At 41.8% G+C, this 11599-nt stretch overlaps 1 protein-coding gene across 1 annotated transcript; it reads left to right on the forward strand.

The window, feature by feature from the left end:
- Positions 1 to 2105: 2105 nt before the first annotated feature.
- LOC112071778 (melanocortin receptor 3-like) lies at positions 2106 to 3113 on the forward strand. Its single transcript, XM_024139207.1, has one exon. The coding sequence runs from the start codon at positions 2106 to 2108 to the stop codon at positions 3111 to 3113; it is 1008 nt and encodes a 335-aa protein (XP_023994975.1).
- Positions 3114 to 11599: the final 8486 nt, after the last annotated feature.

Genomic DNA, 11599 nt, shown 5'->3' on the forward strand with positions numbered 1-11599 from the left:
GGCTTGTTTCTCTCCCACAGGAGTAGCTGCCTCTCTATTCGGCTTTCTAAAGCCATTTATAACTACCCTGGCCAGAAACGGTCTCTTCACTGCTGGCACGACTCTGGTGGCCTCTTAGAGGTCAGAGCCAACCCTCCATTGCTCTTGGTCACAGGAATAAGCAGTACTTTCCACAGTTGAACTATTATCTGTGATGCAGAGGTGCCCTCTAGTGTCATAACATGTGTCATACATACAAACTGGTTTGTGGTATGTGTGAAAAATACAGTATGTGTGGAAACCGATTAATATTAAAGTTTCTTAAAGGAAGAAAGACTCCTCAGCAACGGTAATAACGAGTTTGTGATCTGCACAAGTGAAGTTTTACTCATATAAATATATTATTAGGTATTCTTCCTGCTAAATAACATAATCAGTATAACAGGGTGCATGCAGATTAGGTGAGGAGGAGGTTAGAGACAGACAGTCAGCCATAGCTACAGGCAATGGACTAACCATAACTGTTGTGTATTGGGGTTTTGCCGCAGAGCTTCATGGGAGTTGTGTATGTTGAGATGCCAATAGCTTAACTGATTCCCGTCTCCCATCTCATCATTATTGAATTGTTATAAAGACGTGGTTATGAAAGCCATGAGTCATAACAATAACCTCATCCCCAGGCTAACTGTGTCTGTTGAACCAGATTAGGACATGACATTGTGGTTTACGCTTAGCAGACAGTACAACTAAGCAACTATGCTCTTAGATGAAAAAAATGGCCCCCTGTTTACTTTTTACCTGCTATGACCCTGAATATTGGCATTTCCAGCTTGACTGCACATCAACTGTCTTCCCACCTCATTTGTAAAGATCACAACAACAACAAAAAGTCTTAATCCATGCCAGTTGTGTAATGCTATCTTGGATGAAATGCAAACAGACAGAAAAGGTTAGACCTGTTCTTATGCATATATGTTCTGACAAGTCTCATAGAGAGAATAAGGACATATGTCTCAGGTTCTAGCTAGTAGCTACTATAAGAACTAAATGCTAAAATGATATTTTTTTTGTGTGCACAACCAAATCTCTTTGTTTTAAATAATTTTGTGCAAAAGAGCTACTTTTGAAACAATGATTCTTCTCTATTTAGATTTGACATGCACCATCAGTCTTGTCAGTTGAATTAACTGTAAGTTTCTCAATTAGCTAGGTTATTTTTACTTTCAAGAAGGCAAATAGAATTCACCCTTTACTGCAGTGGGCTAGTTTCTTGGTAGTTTTAAACAAATCTACTTTGAAACAAAAGTATACACCTCACACACATGGTAATGGGCTTACAAAAAAGAAGACACCTGGACCATGTCAGATATTGAGTTGAAATGTATTCAATTTTGAGTTTGTATCCCAATATTACACTTTATATACATCACCGAAGACTGAAATATAACAAAATTGAAATAATGTTTATTAATTATGACATTTAGAAAAATATTGCTAACACTTTACTTGACAGCCATTGTCATAACACTTTATGACACAGTCATAACCATGTTATAAAATGTCATAACAACTGACATAACTTGTCATAACCTGTCATAATATCTCGTAACACTGTCATGACCCATATATTTACACCTGTTGTGACATATATTGCATTATTTTATGACTGGTTATGACATGTACATAAGAAAATATTAATATTATTCCACCCCTGAGGCCACTAGGTAATTTGACTGCAGGAAAGGGCTACTGTCATCGATTAAGTATTATCAGGTCAAGTGAAAATTGCGTAACGTGAAACAACTTAGTCTATGTCAAACTACTGAATGTGTGTGTGTGTGTGTGCACAAGTGTGCTTACGTGTATTTGTGTGTATACACAAACACCCATGTTCAGGCTGTCTGTGTGTTCATTGAATTGGACCAGGGGGGCTTACAGTGCTCTCAGAGCTCAGGAGCAAAACAGATAACCACAGTTCTCTCTAGCTCTGATCTAAGAGGAGGAGTAAAAACGATCAGCAGCAGGGCTCCAGAAGAGGCTCTTAAGGGGCAGGTGGCTCACTCACTACCTTGTATCCCTGCATTCCTGCATCTCCCTCAGTGAACTGTTGTCCAAATTCCCACCTGATGAACAACACTTATAGACATCTGCTGCCGCTGGACCTTCGGCTCAATGAAACCACCAGGGAGTCTCTGGCCGGGGAGGACGAACAGGGGAACCTGACCGGCACCGGGACCGGCATCGAGCCTGGTCTATGTGAGGCAGTCCACATCCAAGCTGAGGTGTTCCTGACACTGGGGATCGTCAGCCTTCTGGAGAATATCTTGGTGATCTTGGCAGTGGTGAAGAACAAGAACCTCCACTCACCCATGTATGTACTCCTGTGTAGTCTTGCTGCTGCTGACATGCTGGTGAGTGTCTCCAACTCACTAGAGACGGTGGTTATCGCTGCGCTGAACAGTCGGTTGATTGTGGCAGATGACCACTTTATTCAACTCATGGACAACTTCTTTGACTCCATCATCTGTATCTCCCTGGTGGCCTCAATCTGTAACCTTCTAGCTATCGCCATTGACCGTTACGTGACCATCTTCTACGCCCTACGCTACCACAGCATCGTGACGATGCGGCGGGCTGTCCTGGCCATCGGTGGCATCTGGCTGACATGTGTGTTCTGTGGGATAGTCTTCATCGTCTACTCAGAGAGCAAGGCAGTCGTTGTGTGTCTGATCATCATGTTCTTCACCATGCTGGTGCTCATGGCCACTCTGTACGTTCACATGTTCCTGCTGGCGAGGCTTCACATCAAGCGCATCGCTGTTCTGCCCGCGGAGGGTGTGGTGCCCCAGAGGACCTGCATGAAGGGAGCCATCACCATCACCATCCTCCTAGGGGTGTTCGTCTGCTGCTGGGCACCTTTCTTCCTCCACCTCATCCTCCTCATCACCTGTCCCAAGAACCAGCTCTGTGTCTGTTACATGTCCCACTTTACCACCTACCTGGTGCTCATAATGTGTAACTCTGTCATAGACCCCGTTATCTATGCCTTCCGCAGTCTCGAGATGCGCAAAACCTTCAAGGAGATCCTCTGTTGTTTCAGTGCCACTTGTAGTATTTTCCACTGTAAATACTGAAGTGTTGTAGTTGTTGGTCATTTTCAAAAAGGCACAGAAAAGGCTTTCAATGTGGTTGTTCAATGCGCTGTGTATATGGATACTGTGTATATGGACATTGTTATATGGACACTGTGTATATGGACATTGTTTTATGGACACTGTGTATATGGATACTGTGTATATGGACATTGTTATATGGACACTGTGTATATGGACATTGTTGTGACATGCAGGTTTGGCTTAGTGGCTTTGTTATTGTGATGATGTTTTTATGTGTACGTAGTGTTTGTGAAAATGTGAGAAGCAAACAGTAAAAAATGAAAGATTAAAATCCATGAGTGACTAATTTTATGAATTAGAAATATTCATATGCTTACCTTGACTGCAAGGAAGACACATTAGCAGAATGTGAATATAGATAGATTAATAAAAAACAACAATAAACAAACAATAGGGTGATTTACAGTGCCTTGCAAAAGTATTAATTCCCTTTGGATTTCTTCACATTTTATTGTGTTACAAAGTGACTGGGATTAAAATTGAAATTACATTTTTTACAATCTACACAAAATGCTCTTGTAATGTCAAAGTCAAAGATTTTTTTTTAAAGAATCATAGAAATTAAATAACTATAATTTTTTCATTGCATAAGTATTCAGCTCCCTGAGTCAATCAATACATGTTAGAAACACCTTTGTCATCGATTACAGCTGTGTGTCTTTCTGGGTAAGTCTCTAACAGCTTTGCACACCTGGATTGTGCAACATTTGCCCATTATTCTTTAAAACATTCTTTAAGCGCTGTCAAGATGTTGGGAATGATGGCTAGACAGCAATTTTCAAGTCTTGCTATAGATTTTCAAGCAGATTTAAGTAACAACTGTAACTTGGCCACTCAGTAACATTCACTGTCTTCTTGGTAAGCAACTCCAGAGTAGATTTGGACTCATGTTGTAGGTTATTGTCCAGCTGAAAGGTGAATTCCTCTCCCAGTCTCTAGTGTAAAGCAACTGGTTTTCCTCTAGGATTTTGTCTGTGCTTAGCTCCATCCTGTTTCTTTTTATTGTGAAAAACTTCCTAGTAATTGCCTATGACAAGCATACCTGTCACGCCCTGGCTATAGAGAGGCTTTTTATTCTCTATTTTGGTTAGGCCAGGGTGTGACTAGGGTGGGCAGTCTATGTTCTTTTTCTATGATGTTGTGTTTCTATGTGTTTGGCCTGGTGTGGTTCCCAATCAGAGGCAGCTGTCTATCGTTGTCTGTGATTGGGAGCCATACTTAGGTAGCCTGTTTTCCTACTATGATTTGTGGGTAGTTGTTTTCTGTCTTTGTATTAGTTACCAGACGGAACTGTTTCGGTTGTTCTTTGTTCGTTTATTTTGTATTTTAGTGTTCAGTGCATTTTAAATAAATGACGAACACTTACCACGCTGCACATTGGTCCGATCCTTCCTACTCCTCCTCAGACGAAGAGGAGATCCGTTACAATACCCATACCATGATGCAGCTACCTCCATGCTTGAAAATAAGGAGGCAGTTACTCAGCGATGTGTTGTGTTGGATTTTCCCTAAACATAAGGCTTTACATTTAGGCCAAAAAGTGTATTCCTTTGCTGTGTTTTGTTGAAGTATAACTTTAGTGCCTTATTGCATACAAGATGCAAGTTGTGGAATATTTGTATTCTGTATATTTGTATTCTTCTTGTCACTGTAATTTAGGTCATTATTGTGGAGTCACTACAGTGTTGTTGATCCATCCTCAGTTTTCTGCCATCACAGACATTGAACTCTGTAGCTGTTTTAAAATCACCAATGGCCTCATGGTTACATCCCTGAGCTGTTCTGCAGCTCAGTTCAGAAGGAGGACTGTATCTTTGATGTGTCTGGATGGTTTAATATATAATCCACAGCATAATTATTAACTTGCCCATACATAAATAGATTTTCAATGTCTGATTTGTTATTGTTACTCATCTACATATCACTACCCTTCTTTATGAGGCTTTCGAAAAGCTCCTTGGTCTTTGTAGTTGAGTCTGGGCTTGAAATTCAATACCTGACTAAGGGGTCTTACAGATGTTTTTTGTATGGGTGACATAGGAAGGGTTAGTCATTCAAAAATCATGTCAACGCCTATTATTTAACACAGAGTGAGTCCTATGTCATTTATAATGTGATTTGTTAAGCCAAATTTTACTCCTGAACTAATTTAGGCAGACCTAAACAAAGGGGCAGAATACTTATGCAATGAATTTATTTTATTTATCTCCACTTTGACATTACAGAATATTTTGTGTAGATTGTTGACAGAAAATTACAATTAAATCCATTTTAATCCCACTTTGGAACACAATAAAATGTGAAGAAATCCAAGGGGTCTGAATACTTTAGCACGGAACTGTATATAATCTGGTCTGCTGTAGCCTGTCTGTATCAAATCAGGGATAATGAATCTCATTGCATGTATTTAAGAAAAAGGGATCCATAAAAGCTCAACATGTGTGTGCACTGCACGATTTGCCATCTACCAAGGAATAGTACTATGAACCTATATGATTTTTCACATGATAAACTACAGTACATGTCAAATATATATATATATTTTGACCGTATTTTAATTCAGAAAAATGACTTTTACATAATAATTTGTTATTATTATATAAATGTGATATCCAAATCACCAACAGGTGGAGTACTCATTTTTTCACAGTCTATTTATTTGTGTAGTCTATGTGCCTAGTCTATTTCAATCGTCCCTCAATGAGAAGACACACCTCTGTACATTTCAATGATGCGTATGTGATCCATAGAGTATGTTCCGTTAGTCTGATGCTACCAGACAGTGTAATCTCTTTACGCCAAGTCAGGGTTAGCCTCTGTGTACTCAGTAGATGTTGTCAGCCAATGCACCAGGCAGCACAGCATCTAAACCAGCTGGATTCCTTCACCCCCCCCCCCCCCCCCCCCCCCCACAAACACACACAGGTTAAGGCCAATACAGGCTGGAGAACAATAAGGAGAGAGTGACTTATAGCTCTTTAATTTTGCCTTTAGGTAGGAAAGCAGGGACAGGAACTGAAACAGCAACAGCCATTTATGGGCAGGAGGAGGATTATCAATGACGAAACAAATAATCATTTTCTTAGTTGTTGGTTATACATACATTCTTGATGGGGTTTTTTAAACAGGGAAACATAGCACAGACAAACAGACAGACAGAGATACGACAGAGGTATAAATGCAAGCTGATCACTCTGTTGTTGCTAAGAATTTTCCTCCACCGCAGGTGTTACATAAATTCACTAACATAGGTTATATTAACAGTGCTACACTTTTCATGGAGCCTGATTTTGACCAGCTAATACCCTAGACTAAACGTTCAAATTCTGTTACTGCAGGATTATTTTGCTGCGACAATACTGGTCAAATTAAGATCTCACACCTGTGAGTTTGTTATGACATAGTGCCCTCTTACAAGCAGAGGATGTGAGAGATTCTTATGCAAAAATGTAGCTTTTCTGAGTCATCTCAATCACTGGGTCTGAACACCTCCCTCTGCAACTGGATCCTGGACTTCCTGACAGGGTAGGCGACCACACCTCTGCCACACTGACTCTCAACACGGGGGTCCCCCAGGGGTGTGTGCTCAGCGCCCCCCTGTATTCTCTGTTCACCCATGACTGCGTGGTCACGCACAACTCCAACACCATAATTACGTTTGCTGACGACACGACAGTGGTAGGTCTGATCCCCGACAGCGACAAGACAGCCTTCAGGCAGGAGGTTGGAACCCTGGCAGAGTGGCATAACAACCTCTGCCGGTGTCTGAGGAAGGCCCAGAAGATCATCACAGACTCCGGTCACCCGAGCCACAGACTGTTCACTCAGTTATGATCTAGATTTTTTTATTCTACTTTTTATTACTACTTGTTATTTTGGGACTTTTGTATTTGGCATTTGATTCTTGATTAACATTGTTATTGTACTGCATTGTTGAGTTGAGTTAGCAAGCAAGCATTTCACTGTATCGTGTGCATGTGACCAATTGAGTAGATTTTATGTTAATGTGGAGGGTAATACATTGAACAAATTTGTAGGTGTTTCTTGTGCGAACAAAAGTGCAAACTGGTAAAATCCATTCACTACCTGCATAAGCCTAGATACTAAAATGAGACTAAAATGAGACAAAAAACCAAGGCACAATACAATAGAATACAGAAAAAAACACACCTGAGCCTTCTAACATTTTAATATTCTGGCCTACATAGTTAATAACATGACAGTACAATAACAATAGAAATCCCCACAGCCTGACCCTAACACGGAACCCAAACTGGCTGCGCGCGTGCACCATCGTGCGCCATCGTGCATACATTTATTTTGTCCCCCCACACCAAACGCGATCACGACACGCAGGTTAAAATATCAAAACAAACTCTGAACCAATTACATTAATTTGGGGACAGGTCGAAAAGAATTAAACACATATGGTAATTTAGCTAGCTAGCTTGGACTTGCTAGCTAATTTGTCCTATTTAGCTAGCTTGCTGTTGCTAGCTAATTTGTCCTGGGATATAAACATTGAGTTGTTATTTTACCTGAAATGCACAAGGTCCTCTACTCCGGCAATTAATCCACACATAAAACGATCAACCGAATTGTTTCCAGTTATCTCTCCTCCTTCCAGGCTTTTTCATCTTTGAATTTATGTGGTGATTGGCATCTAAACTTTCATAGTATTACCACGACGACCGGCAACAAAGTTTGTCTTTCAATCACCCACTTGGGTATAACCAATGAAGAGATTGCACGTGGGTACCTGCTTCTATAAACCAATGAGGAGATGGGAGAGGCAGGACTTGCAGCGCGATCTGCGTCAGAAATAGAAATTACTTCTATTTTAGCCCTTGGCAACGCAGACGCTCGATGACGCGCGYGAGCAGCGTGGGTGCAATAATTGAATAACATAGATTCCTACATTTATTTTGCAACACTCGCGCACGCGACGCGAGCGGTGTAGTTAGGGTATCAGTCAGCAGTTCTCAAATTAAGGGTATAAAAATGAGGTCGCTGGAGAAAAAGGGGTCGCAGTTCTCAAACCTGATATAAAAATGGGGTCGCAGGAGAATTTGAAAAATCCAAAGAAAAATATATACACCCCCCCCMAAAAAATATATACACTACATGACCAAAAGTATGTGGACACCTGCTCGTCAAACATCTCATTCCAAATTCATGGGCATTAATATTGAGTTGGTCCCCGCTTTACTGCTATAAAAGCCTCCACTCTTCTGAGAAGGCTTTCCACTAGAACATTGCTGCGGGGACTTGCTTCCATTCAGCCACAAGAGCATTTAGTGAGGTTGGGCACTGATGTTGGGCAGTTAGCCCTTCCACGCAGTCGGCGTTCCAATTCATCCAAAGGTGTTCAATGGGGTTGAGGTCAGGGCTTTGTGCAGGCCAGTCAAGTTCTTCCACACTGAGAATTTTCCTCCGCAGGTGTTACATAAATTCACTAACATAGGTTATATTAACAGTGCTACACTTTTCATGGAGCCTGATTTTGACCAGCTAATACCCTAGACTAAACGTTCAAATTCTGTACTGCAGGATTATTTTGCTGGTCAACACGCTTTACTGCTATAAAAGCCTCCACTCTTCTGAGAAGGCTTTCCACTAGAACATTGCTGCGGGGACTTGCTTCCATTCAGCACAAGAGCATTAGTTCTTCCACACTGATCTCAACAAACTATTTCTGTATGGACCTCACTTTGTGCACAGGGGCATTGTCATACTGAAACAGGAATGGGCATTCCCCAAACTGTTGCCATAAAGTTGGAAGCACAGAATCATCTAGAATGTCATTGTATGCTGTAGCCGTTAAGATTTCCCTTCACTGGAACTAAGGGGCCCGAACCATGAAAAACAGCCCCAGACTATTATTCCTCCTCCACCAAACTTTACAGTTGGCACTATGCATTCGGGCAGGTAGCGTTCTCCTGGCATCCGCCAAACCCAGATTCATCCGTAAGACTGGCAGATGGTGAAGCGTGATTCAAAACTCCAGAGAATGCATTTCCACTGCTCCAGAGGCCAACGAGAGCTTTACACCACTCCAGCCAACGGTTTGCATTGCGCATGGTGATCTTAGGCTTGTGTGTGGTTGCTCGGCCGTGGAAACCCATTTCTTGAAGCTCCCGAAGAACAGTTCTTGTGCTGACATTGCTTCCAGAGGCAGTTTGGAACACGGTAGTTAGTATTACAACCGAGGACAGATGATTTTTACGCAGTACGCACTTCAGCACTCCCGTTCTGTGAGCTTGTGTGGCCTACCACTTCATGGGTGAGCTTTCGTAGCTCCAAGACCTTTCCACTTCACAGTTGCAGCACTTACAGTTGGCCGGGGCAGCTCTAGCAGGGCAGAAATTAGACGAACTGACTTGTTGGAAAGGTGGCATCCTATAACGGTGGCACGTTGAATGTCACTGAGCTCTTCAGTAAGGCCATTCTATTGCCAATTTTTGTCTATGAAGATTGCATGGCTGTGTGCTCGATTTTATACACCTGTCAGCAACGGTGTGGCTGAAATAACCAAATCCACTAATTTGAAGGGGTGTCCACATACTTTTGTGTATATAGTATATATTATAATATCTTCTTTGTATCTCAAAATCACTGAAATGTGCTTAACCTTAAAAATCTAAATCAAAATGATTAAATTCTAGCAATGAAATTCAGCCAGGGACCATGGGAAAAGGCCGCACTTGAATCATTCCCACGGGGAATGGCTAGGCCCACTACGCTGTGAAACCACACACTATAGCTGAGACTTTGATATTACCGGCCGCAATTGATATGGTGAAAACAATGTGTGGGGAGGCAGAGGCACAGAAACTCACATCAATACCGTTGTCAGATAACACTGTTAAATAAATAAGTTATGCTATTGCTAGCAATCAAGAGGAAACTCTGACTGAACTACTCAAGCACCCCAGCTTATGTTCTCCAAATGAATGTTAGCTGTGAGGGCCGAGTTGCTCACGCATTGACTTTTGTTCGCTATACATTTCGGGGGATGCTATTCAAGAGGACATATTGTTCTTTCTCACGATTCCCGAGCATGAAACGGTATAGAGGATGTTCAGTGTGCTGCATGGCTATATTGATTTATTATTATTATTATTATTATTATTATTATTTGACCATGCTGGTCATTTATGAACATTTGAACATCTTGGCCATGTTCTGTTATAATCTCCACCCGGCACAGCCAGAAGCCAGAAGGCCACCCCTCATAGCCTGGTTCCTCTAGGTTTCTTCCTAGGTTTTGGCCTTTCTAGGGAGTTTTTCCTAGCCACCGTGCTTCTACACCTGCATTGCTTGCTGTTTGGGGTTTTAGGCTGGGTTTCTGTATAGCACTTTGAGATATCAGCTGATGTAAGAAGGGCTATATAAATACATTTGATTTGATTTGATTGATGAAAACAGATTCCATATGGGATTGAATGGTGGGCTTTTGCACAGATGGGGCTCCATCTATGGCGGGACGGCATGCAGGCCTCTGCACTCTAGTTATGAATGGATCTCCCTCTGCCATATGGACCATTGTATGATATACCGAGAGCAACTGGCGGCAAAAGAGCTGAGCACAGAATTTATTGCAGCAGGTAACTTTGATTGTAACTACATCAAACCACATCCACTACTTGTACGCCTGTTCGCAAAACTACATGGAGATATTGGATCAGAGCATGACAATGTTCTATTTCACACCAAGGCTTGGTGGTTATTGAGGGGGAATGTTGGAAAGATTTTTCACATTAAGAGAGGGACTGTCATTCACAACGGATCTAAAGAATACAGACTTGGTTGACTTTCTGTGTAATTAAAAGAAAATAACAGAAAACAGCATCAGTAAGTGTCCCACACGAGTGATGACTACTCACCTCCAACGCTTCGAAGAGCACTTTGGGACCTACTGTACTTCCCAATTCGTTTGACTGTGACCCTGGCTCAGTTGACATGCTGGTAAGTGAAATTGAACAGCTGACGAGCTGTCATGTGACCGAATGCTGAAGACAATGCATTCAAGTTCACTACAGAGGAGTTTTGGTTCCTGACGCAAAGGGAATACCCTGCCGTCTCCCTATGAGCATTAATGGTCGCGTTCAAAACAACTGGGAACTAGGAACTGGGAACTCGGAAATGTCCGACTTCTGACTTCAGTGCGTTGAAGACAACTAGGAACTTAGAAAGAAAAGTGTCCCAACTGGGAATTACGATTTTCTAGAGCTCAATCACTGACGTCATGATTTGACCTCGTACTTTTCTGAGTTCCCAGTTGTCTTGAAAGCACCATAAAACTCATGGTAGGCTAGTCTTCGCCACCTAATATGTGTGTGAAGCTGGTTTCAGTGCTCTCGTCTGCATTAAAACCAAATATTGATCCAGGTTGGATGTAACAGCAGAGATGTGGTGCGCACTGTCGATCTCGCCCCCTGACT

Source organism: Salvelinus sp. IW2-2015, unplaced genomic scaffold, assembly GCF_002910315.2.
Source record: "Salvelinus sp. IW2-2015 unplaced genomic scaffold, ASM291031v2 Un_scaffold1716, whole genome shotgun sequence".
Lineage (NCBI taxonomy): Eukaryota > Metazoa > Chordata > Actinopteri > Salmoniformes > Salmonidae > Salvelinus > Salvelinus sp. IW2-2015.

Bases quoted from the DNA above. Each gene is read 5' to 3' on its own strand.
- LOC112071778 (XM_024139207.1), top strand. From the start codon at position 2,106: ATGAACAACACTTATAGACATCTGCTGCCGCTGGACCTTCGGCTCAAT.